We start from the raw sequence: 13286 nt of genomic DNA on the forward strand, positions 1-13286 counted from the left end.
TCTCACCACAGCCCAGGTGATATTAAAATCAAACTTTTGCACAGCAAACCTAACTTTCAAAGTACATCTCTCACAGAGAGAAAAAGTCTTGGAGAAGCTTCCTGATGGATGTTTCTTCCCTCTCCCTTCTCATACTTCAGCGTTAGCTTTATAGCTTCACCAGATACAGCCTTCTGATGTTTACCTTAAAAACTTCTCCTGTTTCTCACAGACCTCCGTTGTTATCACGTCGTGGCAGAAAGAGCTTTGCCATGCTTTTTAAGAAGCTCTTTCATAACTTGATAAACGACGCTCAGACAGAGGGCAGGTGAGCGGAGCAAGGGCTGAGCAGTTTAGCAAGGCTTTGTGTGCCATTGTGGTGGTAATTTGAACACCTTTGCCTGGAGAAGGCTTATATATGCAAATAGCCTAGCTCTCTGAAGGATCCAGCCTCACACACAGACCCAGTGCCCAACGCAACCCGCTCCCGTCCCCTCTCCAACCCCATAAGCACAGGACACACCGATAGAAGCATGTCACAAGTCCGACAGACCCTGCCCCGAGCTGGACTTAGCCTTCTAACTTCTGGAGTCTGTCGGGAAGGTCTGTCAGACGTGCGTCCCTTCAACCTGCAGGGTTCGTCCTCCTGGGGGGTGAGCTATGAGGTGTGGGGGATGGTAAGGGTGGATCTTGGACTGCTTTCCTGGAGCTGTTGTCACTGGAGGAGGGGGCGGTGTCCGGTTCCCTGTGTTTGGTTTTGATCACTTCTGCTTTCCTCTTTTCCTCTGCTGTTCCCCCCTCTGTCTCTTTGTTTTTCTTCCTTTTTAGAGTTAAGAATCTCCATCCTTTATTGGATGCTGTCGGTGGGAGCATGGGGAGCTGCATTTTCAGATGGCAAACTGGATCCCTGCTGTGGAGAGATTTTTTGCTAACAGGACATGAAATGACAAACATGAGCAACCCGTGCTGGGAAGTGTCCTTGAGTCCATCTTGGGACCTAAGATACCAGGAGCTGGGTAGCACCCCCCACATGCAGCTCTACCATCAGTAATAACTGCATCCCACAGTGCATCTCCCAGTTCTCTCCAGCTCTCTGGGCTAAAAATCATATGGAACTGCTTCATAAAGCCCTTCTCTTTCGCCCATTTGACCAGCTTATGGAGCTTTCTCATATCTGGCATAATCCCTCTCTTAGAGAGTATGCTCGCCAGTAAATGCAGAGCTGCGTCCACTTCCACTGCAGCCTTACCTGCTTCTATGGAGTTCTTGGCTAGGGACAGTCAAAGAATGGCTGGACTGGGTGATCTTAAAGGTCTTTTCCAACCAAAATGATTCTGTGCTTCTGTGATTCTGAGATTCTATGATTCTGTGTTTCTGAGGTTCTCTGTATGCTCTTGGACTTTGTCAGGCTGAAGGCTGCTGCCTTCTTTAGCAAGCAATGACATGTTCAGGCATAAGTGAAGAACAGAGCAGGTGCTCTGTAAAAATTGCAGATCAAGTCTGGGTTGCTCAAAAAGAAAAAGGGGAATTGAGAATGGATTTCTTGCTAACAGAACATGAATTGACAAGCCTGAGCAACCCGAGCTGTGGAGGATCCTTGAGCCCATCCCAGGGGCATCCACAAGAAGGGTTGGATGGAGGAATCTGGGAACTACAGACCTGTCAGCCTGACCTCAGTGCCAGGGAAACTGATGGAGCAGGTTAGCTTGGGGGCAATAACTGCGCACCTGAGGGATGACAAAGGGCTCAGGTCCAGCCAGCATGGGTTTAGGAAGGGCAGATCCTGCCTCTCCAACCTGAAGGCTATGATCAGGTGACTGCTTGGTGGGTGTGGGGAGGCCTGTGGATGTGCTCTGTCTGGACTTCAGCAAGGCCTTTGACACTGTCCCCCACAGCAAACTGCTGGCTAAGCTGTCAGCCCACGGCTTGGGTGGCAAAACTCTGTGCTGGGTTAGGAACTGGCTGGAAGGACAAGCCCAGAGAGTGGTGGTGAATGGTGCCACATCCAGCTGGCAGCTGTCACTAGTGGTGTCCCTCAGGGATCAGTGCTGGGCCCCATCCTCTTTAACATCTTCATAGATGACCTGGATGAGGGCATGGAGTCAGTCATCAGCAAGTTTGCAGATGACACTAAGCTGGGGCAGATGTGGCTGGGTTGGAGGGCAGAAGGGCTCTGCAGCGGGACCTTGACCGCCTGCACAGATGGCTTTTTCTTCTGTGTCACAGGTCATAACCAGGGAACTTCAGATGTGCCTGAGCACATGGCACAGCACTACAGACCCTGCTGTCTGAGACACCTGACAAGTGCAGTGAGGATGAGGGTGAGGTCTGTCCTCCTGCATTAGGGTGAACCTTTGCTGCAATTACACAATTTCAGGGTGCTGCCCTGCCAGCTTCCGAACGAGGGCACAGGCTGCAGCAGTGTCCTGGGGATTGAAGTTCAGGTTGAAATCTGAGAGGCTCCCTGTTCTGGATGCTGCTTTTCAGTTCCAGATTGTCGGGTGTTGGATCTTTCTGTTGAGATGGCAGGTAACCCTGCTGGCTCCCTCTTACCTCTTACAGACAGGTAACCCAGCTAGGTCACTGTCACCTGTCACAGACAGGTTATTCTGCTGGTTCACTCTCACCTGTTGGAGCTGCTGGTTCCTCTATGAAGACCATGGGAAGTTTGTTTTTCCCTGCTGGATCTTACCCTCCAAGACTCTAAGGTGGAACAGATTTACCTTTGTTTTCTAACTTTTACCTCCTATTAACTACCTAGGAACAAACATGCCAAAATTAAATTTGCACCATTACTTCCAGATTACTTTTTTTTCACAAACTTTATTAAACAGATACACTTTAAACATGCAAAAACTTCTCCAGCCCTGAAAGAATCCTCTAGCACACACAGAAGTTCTTACTTTCAGTACTAAATACAGTAACTAGGCAAGTACTACTCACACATAGTAACTGAATGGTAACAGAAGTGGCTGCCGGGAACTGACACAACATGTGGTAAACTGTCTCACTAACGCCTTCAAACTGGGTTAGCCTCTGGATAGTGCAGCAGCAATAAATAACCATTGTTCTGTACTAGAGTTTAGTGCTGAAGGCAGTGCTGGTTCACTGGCATCTGGTTTTTGGCAATAATAATGTGTGGATCTACTGCAGGGCCCGACAGGTACAGAGAAAGCTAGGCTGCTTGGGCACATTTCTGTATTAAGAGACGCTGGTTTATAGCATTAAACAGCCATCTCCATTTTAATAGGTGGATGAGGATTATAATCTTCAATCTGAAAGTCTTCTGCCTTAAAGTCGTTGATGTCTTCAACCTTACGAAGAATTATGAGTTTGGGGAAAGGTCTTGGCTCCCTCTGAAGCTGAAAGAAAAGTGAGGTTATTGAATAAAGCCAATACCTAAAGGCAGAGATTTTGTGTTACATTAATCTTAATCTCGATTCACAGAATCACAGAATGCTAGGAGATGGCAGGGACTTCTGGAGACCACTGAGTGCAATCCCCTTGTCAGGGCAGGTCACAAAGGAACACGCCCAGGCAGATTTTAGTCTCCAGAGAAGGAGACGCCACAACCTCTCTGGGCAGCCTGCTCCTGGGCTCCATCGCCCTCACACCAAAGAAACTTCTCCTTATGTTGAGGTGGAACTTCCTGGGTTCCAGTTTGTATTCATTGCCCCTTGTCCTATCGCAGGGCACCACTGAAAAGAGCCTGGTGCCTTCTCCTTGGCACCCACCCTTAAGGTATTTGTAACCACTGATCAGATTCCCTCTTAGGCTGCTCTTCTCCAGGCTAAACAGCCCCAGGTCTCCCAGTCTTTCTCATCACACAGATACTCCAGTCCCCTCATCATCCTTGTAGCTTCCATTGAACTCTCTCCAGTATATGGCTCTGTCCCACATGACATCCTGGTCACCAACCTGGAAACACACAGACTAGATGGGTGAAGCACTGCTGGATAAGGAATTGGCTGAATGGTGGCACATAGAGAGTGATGACCAAGGGCAGAATGCCCGCCTGGAGACCAGTGCCAAGTGGCTCCCTCAGAGGTCAGTGCTGTGGAACAGCTTTGTCAGTGACATGGACAGGGCAATCAGCGCACCCTCAGTAAGTGTGCAGAAGGCACCAAGCTGTGTGGTACGGTCAACTTGCTAGAGGGCAGGGATCCACCCAGAGGGACCTGGACAGGCTGCAGAGCTGTGCCCAGGCCAACCTCATGACATTCAACAAGGCCAAGTGTAAGGTCCTGCACCCAGGTCAGAACAATCTCAAGCACAGCTCCAGGCCGCGTGGGGAATGACTGAGAGCAGCCCTGAGGAACAAGACCTGGGAGTCTGGAGTGATGACAGCTCAACATGAGCCTGAAGTGTGAGTGCAGCCCAGACAGCAACCCTGTGCTGGGCTGCAGCAAGAGCAGTGTGGGCAGCAGGGCAAGAGAGGGGATTCTTCCCCCTACTCTGCTCTCCTAAGACCCCACCTGGAGTACTGTGTGCAGTTCTGGAGTCCTCAACACAAGAAGAACATGGTTGCAGTGTGTCCAGAGGAGGCCACCAAGATGCTCAGAGGGCTTCAGCAGCTCTGCTATGAGGACAAGCTAAGAGAGTTGTGGCTCTGCAGCCTGGAGAAGAGAAGGCTTGGAGGAGACCTTGCAGTGGCCTTCCAGGATCTGAAGGGGGCTAACAGGAGGGCTGGGGAGGGACTATTGACAAGGTGTGGGAATGACAGGATGAGGAGAAATGGGTTGGAACTGGCAGAGGGGAGACTGAAAGTGGATGTTAGGAAGTTGTTTGCAGTGAGAGTGGTGAGACACTGGCACAGGTTGCCCAGGGAGGCTGTGGATGCTCCCTCCCTGGAGGTGTTAAGGGTCAGGTTGGATGAGGCCTTGAACGACCTGTCCTAGTGGGATGTGTCCCTGCCTATGGCAGGGGGTTGGAACTGGCTGAGCTTTTGGATCCCTTCCAACCTAAACCATTCTAGGATTCTATATCCCTGTCCCTCTTGGACTGTGGAGGCCAGAACTGGTCACAGTCCTCAGTAAGTGGTTTCACCAGGGCAGAACAGAGGGGCAAGAGAAGTTCCTTTAACCCCCCTCAATTCTTTAATGCAGCCCAGATTAGAGTCAGATTACACTGCGTAATTTTATCTTCCCCCACAAAAGATTTATAAAACAAAAAACAGACTAATTACAATACAGTTGGGTGGAATCTACTTTAGAATTTAGGCAGCAGCACAATTTTCATGTGGATTCTCTCACTGCCCCAGTGCACTGAAGCCATTTTCAGTCTGCAGAGCAATTCTGGTATTTACAGATTAGAATCCTTCCAGAGAAAACGAAATTTGAGACTGTGACCCAGATGTACATTAAACATGTTAGAGTTTCTCACAGGAACTCTGGATGACTTTGACCCACAGGAGTGGTGAGGACATTCAGGAGTTCATTCTAAACAAGTAACATGGTGACAAGTTACTAACTAGTTCCTGAAGAATACACAGCCTTGTTCAGCCAGACAGACAAACTGATTAACTCTGTGAATTGTTCAGTTACGCTTTACTGATGCACTACAAGGACATTTTATTCTGTTTATCTGAATGGTTTTCTAAGGCTTTGGAATGATGAAATGAGAAGTAGGGATACAGACTCTAGATTTCTGGCTTGCTTCCAGAACAGTACAGGCATGCAGATTTCAATCATCTTGGTACTGAATCTTTGCTGGTGACCCAAGCTGAACAGAGGTTAACCTACTACAATTATTAGGGTAGAAAAAAAAACTCCCCCCAAAAAATATTTGCGAAAGTGTATTTACATCAGTATGAACAACTTGTGGAAGGCACTGTGGAAGACAAAGGATGTAAGAATAAAAATTATGCTCTTACCTGAACTTTGAGAGGTTCCACATGATTCAGATATATGTGAGCATCCCCTAGAGTGTGTATGAATTCTCCAGGCTGAGGAGAACAGAGGTGGTTTTCAAAGGGTCAGGTTTCAAGAAAGCAAAACATTACAATGCTTACAGTATTTATCCTCATATCTAGTGTGTAACTGCAGCTTCTGTACTGAACTGGATACTGTGACATCCTTGCAAGACTTCAAGGATGTTATCTTCCCAGACTGGTTTCCCAGAATGAAATTTCCAGTAGCTTACAAAAAAAATCTTTGACATCCTGCCAGGAAAATACTTCAGTAGATGAAACAGAGCACTACTCATCTGCACACCAAGTTGCAAACAGATGGGGCAGTGACATCCAGTCTCTCCACTCCAGTTCTGGCAAGCAGGATTTGCCAAAGCTGGTTTCAAGATGGTTGTCTTAGCCCTACCAAAGAGTGCAGTTTGTGGCAGTGGAGATGTCAGTCACAGGCTGAACCTCAAAGAACTTCTCAAGTAGCCTGATGGGTTCTGCAAGCTTGGAAGTTCTGTGACTTAGCAGCTCGAGTGATCTTAAGTAACTCAGCTCCATTTTGTTGGGTCATTTCTTGGCCTCTGACCAGTGGAGCCACTGGATAAAATGTGCTAAAACTCACCTAAGCTGTGAAAGGAAGTGGCCAAGAGGCAACAGCTGCTTTAAGCATGTCTACAACTGCTGTGAAGTCAGATTCTTTCCTGCTCCCCTATTTTAAATTCCCCCTCATGTTGCTAGCAGCAGGAGGATCAGGCCCTGAAGTGTTGCTAGTGTCATTTCTCACATGCTCTAAAGCAAAGGGAGTGAATTTCACATGCACTGAGCTGCTGTAGGCTTCAAATAAAAACACACATACTGCCACACTGAACCACTGTGATGTGATGTTGTTATCACATAAGGACAAGTGCTGAGTCCAGATTTCTAAAAAGCAGACCAGTAGAACAGGGCAGTTCTTGACCTGTTCAGTTAAAAAGACTCGGTGACTCTTCTGTCTGTTGGGTTTGAATTGAAGAACTCTTACACCTAAGCAGCCACAACTCACATTCCTCTACCAGGGCTCTTTCTCACACATGTACCAACAGTATATTCACTCTGTTTCCTCTTGGACATGACATGAATTGTCTTATGTTCTAGCCCTTGATGAAGGACTGAAGAGCCCACCTTGAGCCCCGTGACATGGGCAATCATGTACGTGAGCAGTGAGTAGCTGGCAATGTTGAAAGGCACTCCTAATCCCATATCTCCAGACCTCTGGTAGAGTTGGCAAGATAATTCACCATTCAGAACGTAGAACTGGCAAAGGGCATGGCATGGAGGCAGAGCCATCAGAGCAATATCTAGAATTGCAGTACAGGAAAGAGAAGAGAGAGAAAAACCACAACAGCACTAATGTATTATACATGTAGAAGATGCAAATCATCAGCAGGCATTCAGTGAGACACAGTAGTGAAAATCCAGCTGCACTGCCTGTCTCGTGTAAGAGCAACTGCTGGCCAGTCTGAGTCTTGCCAAGTTGTCTTCTGGGCTGTATGACCAGAAAAATCAATCAGATATTCCACAGAACAGATCTGTGCCCTGCTGCTGGCCAGGATTTATAATCCTATATACACATATTAAATAGAGAAAAATATACAACAGAATCAGTATAAATATCAACACAACACTGCTGCAGAGCAGCCAGGTTTTACTCAGCTCAGTCAGACAGTTTTCCTAAGGAAAACTAAATGTCCCTAAGATTCCCTGAAGAGCAAGTGGAACTGGGCACCCTGGGGTGGAGATCTTGCTCTGTCCCCTTCACAAGTAATGACCAATTTAAAAAATCACAAAATAAAAGACCTTTTGATTGTTTATCTACAGTGAGAAGTGCAAACGCTGCAGTAACAGCTTGATAAGGAGACCAACCCAGGTATCTCCTGTAAGAGGATGTTTAAGCTTACAAACAGCAGCAGCAGGTGGCATCCCTTCAGGGGCATGACTGGCAAATGCTGGCTGATTCTTTTGTGCACAGATCTACAGTTGCTGAAGTCAAACCTGTTAGGGCATTTCTGGCAGTTTGATAAAGAATAAGCAAGGACTGCAAATGGAACTGACTGCTGGCACAGGAGCAGAACCTAGTTCAGCACACAGTAAGATCAAGTGCTGCTGCATTCACTGCAAGCCAGTGTTCAGTACCTTTGGGATTCCAAGCACACATAATGATTCTTCTGTCGTCTGGATTGGTTTTGATCATCTCAATCACTTTTTGCAACTGATCAACTCCTTGGTTAGAGTAATCTGAAAAAAGACATCACATAAGATCTAAGCCAGATTCAAGCCATGGTTGCTCTCTCTCCTCCCTTCACTCCACTCCTCCGGCTCTGCAGGGGAGATGGGTCCAAGGTAGCAAGGAATTTTGAGATGCATCAGCAGGCCTGCTGAGGCCTTGAGGCCTGAGGTGTGGAAGGCAGTTTTGGCCTACTCTCAGGCCTGCTGAGGTTGCATGAGGTGGAGAATTGTAGAAGGCTTTAGTCTGATAGACTCGGCCTAGTTTGTGAATGTATACATTTAACCAATTGCCTTCTGCACACAAGTACTCTCGCTTGGAACTACCAAGAGGTGTGCAGCATTTTCACTTTTACTCTCAAAAGGAACAAATACATTTCTGTCATCTGGGCCTGGATAGTTCATGGCCCTAAACTGGGACAATGCCTTTCATGCCATAGTCTCGTTGGAAGCAGAACAAGCATGATGCTGCTGAGTCAGGTGGATGGCAGCACTCCGCATGCTCACAGGGAGCTTCTGACAGCTGGACAGAGGCACTCACAAGGTCCTGTATGGAAATGAAATTTCCATAGCATTCGAGAAACTTGGGTCATGCATTGCATGAGATAGTGCCCTTCTCTCAATGATGCTGGCAGGGTGATTTTGGGCTCTACACCAGTTACATAGGAAATTAAGTTAACATGAGAATGGACTCCAGAACAAGAGCTATCAGCTGTCACTCACTTCCATGATGTATGCCTGTAGATCACCATGGCTGCTTAAACTCATTTGTTCAACAACACCAAAGCAAAGCAACAAAAAATTGTGGTTACAGGAAACGTGAGCTGGCAAACGGTGCAGTAATACAGAATTAGCACCTCAAGGGAAAGCTGCTGCCAGGAGCCTTGTCAAGTGGTGGTTAGCTTCTGAACCTGACTGACCTACCATTAGTGATGCATCTTCAGAAAGCCTACTGGCAGTGACAGCTATGGGAATGGACCTTGTTGGGGTTCTTTCCAGACCATGTTACACCTCAGACCTTTTAAGTTCAAGAATGCTGAAACACTTCACTAAGTTTTGACATGCGCCAGCTCACAGCTTGCATCATCTCTCTCAGCTTTTTAGGCCAGCACTCACCAAGCCAATACTAATACACAGGACTTATGTGACTGACAAAACAAGAGATAAAAATGTAACTAACCATGTTCACCCTGGTTACAAAGCTCACCAACCAGAGACAGCCTTTTTTCTGACTCTTTTTTTGTGGCAGTCCTCTGTTCTGCATATCCTTTCCTTCAATGACTTAGAATGGAGCCATCCAGACACTGCAGAGCATGTTTCATGAACCAGTTCCACTGTAAGTAACACCAACAGCTACTGCCCCACACTATGACTTGGTACAGCTGCTCTGTGCACAGCACCACCAGCTATGGACACATCCTGCTTTGTTCCGTCTGCAGAACAGGCAAACTTTTTTCTTCCACAGTCTCCACTCAGTGCAGTGCACCAACACCAGCTCTTGCTGGACACAATTTTATCATGGAAAGCAGGACCCTGCACTGGCATTCAGCAACAGCAGCCTGTGTTCCACTGCTATCAAAGGGAGTCACTCATGTTCCTGAACTGCAGCAGGCAAATACTCTTCCACCTACCAGTGACTTAGCAGCTCCAGATTAAAGTAAAACAACAGCTTTGGGACATCCAACACTAGAGACACATAGACCTGCTGGAGTCCAGAGGAAGCCACAAAGATGGTCAGAGGCCTGGAGAACCTCCCCTTTGGGAACAGGCTGAGAGAACTGAGGCTGCTCAGCCTGGAGAGGGCTCCAGGGAGACCTTAGAGCTACAATTCAGTATCTGGAGACTTGCAGGAGAGCTGAGGAGGGACTGTTTCAAAAGGACTGTGGGAGTAGGATGAGGGCAATGGTTTGAAACTAGAGCAGGGTAGATTTAAGTTGGACATCAGAAGGAAGCTGTGCACAATGAGGGTGGTGAGATAATGGAACAGGCTGCCCAGGGCTGTGGTTGAGGGCCATCCCTGGAGACATTCAAGATCAGACTCAATGGGGTCCTGGGCAGCCTGATCTAGTCAGAGATGTCCCTGCTCACTCATGGGGATTGGACGAGATGCCCCTTCCAACCCAGTGCAACCCACGAATATGCTTTATGCCTTACAATAAACAACAACAAAAAAATCAAACACCAAGCTACATCTTTCAGAATAATTAGCCCAAAGTAAAACTCAAGCCTCTCAGCTACCACTTATTGTAGCTGTCAGTTCACACTGACAGCTCCACGCAGACTCCCACCTGGAAGCAAGGTGTCACAGAAGTCTCACTAAGCAGTTAAGACTGTATTTGTATGTGATTACCTGTGTGCATATCTTTGTATTCTGCTCCAAAGTGCCTCCACTGGAAACCATAAACTGGTCCCAAATCCCCCTCCTCTCTGGTGCTGAAACCCTGCTTATCCAGGAACTCACGTGATCCATTAGCATCCCAAATCTTCACACCTTTTGCAGAGAGCTCTTTAGCATTTGTAGAACCCTACAACACACAGACAACAACAAGACTACCTCCTGCACCCAGCACAGAGCAGTCTGAAGTTTTGTCAACCTGCAGTATTTCTCCACAGGCCAAGGAGAACACACTAGGATGAACGCTGAAGTTTCATCATGCTGCTGTCACTCAACTCAGGACTCCTTCAACCTTGTGAATGCACAAACTAAGTCCTCAAGGCCATGTGCGGTGTATCACATCATACACACACTTCCAGACAAACAGGATTTTACTTTACAGATGGATAAAAATAGACAAACAAAAGACTTATGGCCAAGGCTTTATTTTTTGCCAAGCTACCTATAGTGAGCTTAAGCTGTTAAAAATCCTCTTAAAAAAATTATCAATCTCACTGAACTCTGCCACATGTCCAGATGAGTGTGCTCAAAAGTCCAACACATAAGTGTTCTGTTTTGGGAAGAAGCTAGCCTTTTATACTTGGGAAAAGGTTACTTACAGAAATGAATGTGTGTTTCAGTCCTGCTATCTAGCAAAAGGTCAGGCAGACCTTCTCATACTTGCACAATGTCACAACTTTTGCATCATTACCTACAGTTCCATTTTCATACACTACAGCTATTAGTTCTATTAGCTCTCAGGGTGCTGCTACTAAAACTCCCTCGTGTTTACATCAGTCTCACTGCACCTATGGATTCACACTGCTTGTATCGGTTTGAAATAAGCTATCTCAATATTAAAAAGCAGATAATTAAATTGCCTACAACCCACTTCATATTATTGTTTCTCATTCAAACACTAACAAAAGACTGTTCTAGGCTTTAGAACTGTGGAGCACCGTCAAACTGGGAAAAGCCCTCACTGTTTCAGACTATTTCCCTTCAAAAAAAGAGAAGAAAAACTCTTCTGACTGGTACCAATGCCATTGCCCACTAAAATGCAAAGAACACCTTGAAGATAATGGCCTTGCAACATCTGCAGCTAAAATATGACATGGTTGCACCTCTTCTGTCCAACGGAATCACCTGCAGTCTCCACACATACACTGACCACACCAGCTCACGCAGGCACACTACCCTGCGACACCCCAACACTGAACCTTGATGAACCACAGCAGCTCCTCCAGCACTCCTTTCCAGAACACTCTCTTTGTTGTTAGCAGTGGAAACTGATCTGAAAAAGAGTTTCAGAGTGTCAGGGGTGGCCAGCAGCTGGTCAGCATTTTGCCACACAGAGGGTTAAGCAGTCAATAGAGGGTTAAGCAGTCACTGGGCACTGACAGGACTTAGGGGGTGTCATCATCACATTCCGGTCAAGGTCGTCAGGAACCTGACCTCTATTTTCCTGGACAGTGGGGGAAGATGAACTACCTGAGGGACCTGAATGGACTCCACCGTGAGGACACTGCAGTGCAGCACAAAATGTGTGTACAGGCACTGGCAACAGAAAGGAGAGTCTAGAGACAAATTTATTACACAGCCACCCCTCCTACTATGTTTAAACGGTAGGAAGGTCCGGGACAGGCTATATCAAGATCTAATCCTTTGTTTGTTTTGGGGGGGGGGGGGGTTGTTTGGTTTGTTTAATCGGGTAACGGCTATGGGGCTGGGCCAGGCCTGGCCGTTGGGCCGAGGGAGCGAAGGAACGGAGTTAAGGAGAGGGCGAAGCGGAGTACTGGGACGGCTCCAAAAGCCTCCGCACCGGTTCCCGGTGCCTGGGCGGCGCCAGGCCTCGATCTCAGCCGCTGCGAGTGAGACACCCCCCGTGGTGCAGGGAATGGCTGGGCCAAGGGGAGCGTAGGGCAGTGGGGCCGCGGGTCGCAGTGCTGCCGACCTCTTAAGCTGTACCGTGCCTGCATGCCGAAGACGGAGATGGTACCGGTGCCGGTGCGATCCTCCTTGCGCTGGCCGTGTTGCAGGATGTGCTGGACCTGCCGGAGGTACTGCGACTCGCCAGGCTCCAGGCCAGCGTCCACCGCGCTCGGCAGCTCCCTGTCGGCAGGCATGTCGGGCGGGAGGCGATCAGACGCCGGAGCCGCGACCGGCGGCGCAGGCCGGGCCCCAGTGCCCGCGTGTCTCCCTGCACCGGCAGCGCCGCTGCCCGGAGCTGTCTTTCCCGCCAAGCGGCGCCGAGGGCGGGCAAGCAGGGCGCCGGCGCCTCCGCCTCCTGCCTCCCTCATCCACCCTCCCCTCCTCCCGCCCTTCCTTCACACAGGAGCCGCAGGCGCGGCGGCTGCTCCTGTGCAGCTGCGCGGTACTCCGCTTCCTCCGGAGTAGCTTCCGTAGCTTCACCGGGGCTAGAATCGCCTTAGCTTGTGGGGGCCCTAAGTACGACAGTGGCAAGAGGGCAATTATCGGGGTCAGCGGGACATGGGAGAGGCGGAGGGCCGCGACGGAGCGGGCTGACCTTGCCCGCTCTTCTGCTGCCCATGGCAGCTTCCCTGCCTCACGCTAGACACCCTCCAGAGCCGCCTCCTCTGGCGCTGCACGGGGATCGTCCCCCAAACAGTTCTTTGCGTCACCTCAGCGAGGGCTGTGCTCCAGCGGAGACTTGGGAGCCTTGCGTCCCGCAGCTCGGTGTCCTCCCAGCGACTGCTGGCTGTGCTCTCACTGGTGGCTGGCACGACCCGAGCCTCTCTTAATGTGTCTCGGAAG

The 13286-nt window shown here is 48.7% G+C and overlaps 1 protein-coding gene across 1 annotated transcript; it reads right to left on the reverse strand.

The window, feature by feature from the left end:
- Window positions 1-2782: 2782 nt before the first annotated feature.
- On the reverse strand, window positions 2783-12834 carry TYMS (thymidylate synthetase). The gene is made up of 7 exons (XM_064170501.1): window positions 12466-12834; window positions 11732-11805; window positions 10488-10662; window positions 8048-8149; window positions 7037-7212; window positions 5852-5923; window positions 2783-3341 (listed from the first exon to the last, which is right to left on the reverse strand). The coding sequence occupies exons 1-7, from the start codon at window positions 12809-12811 to the stop codon at window positions 3204-3206; spliced, it is 1083 nt and encodes a 360-aa protein (XP_064026571.1). The 5' UTR covers window positions 12812-12834; the 3' UTR covers window positions 2783-3203.
- Window positions 12835-13286: the final 452 nt, after the last annotated feature.

The sequence above is a fragment of the Pogoniulus pusillus genome, chromosome 34 (assembly GCF_015220805.1).
Source record: "Pogoniulus pusillus isolate bPogPus1 chromosome 34, bPogPus1.pri, whole genome shotgun sequence".
Classification (NCBI taxonomy): Eukaryota; Metazoa; Chordata; class Aves; order Piciformes; family Lybiidae; genus Pogoniulus; species Pogoniulus pusillus.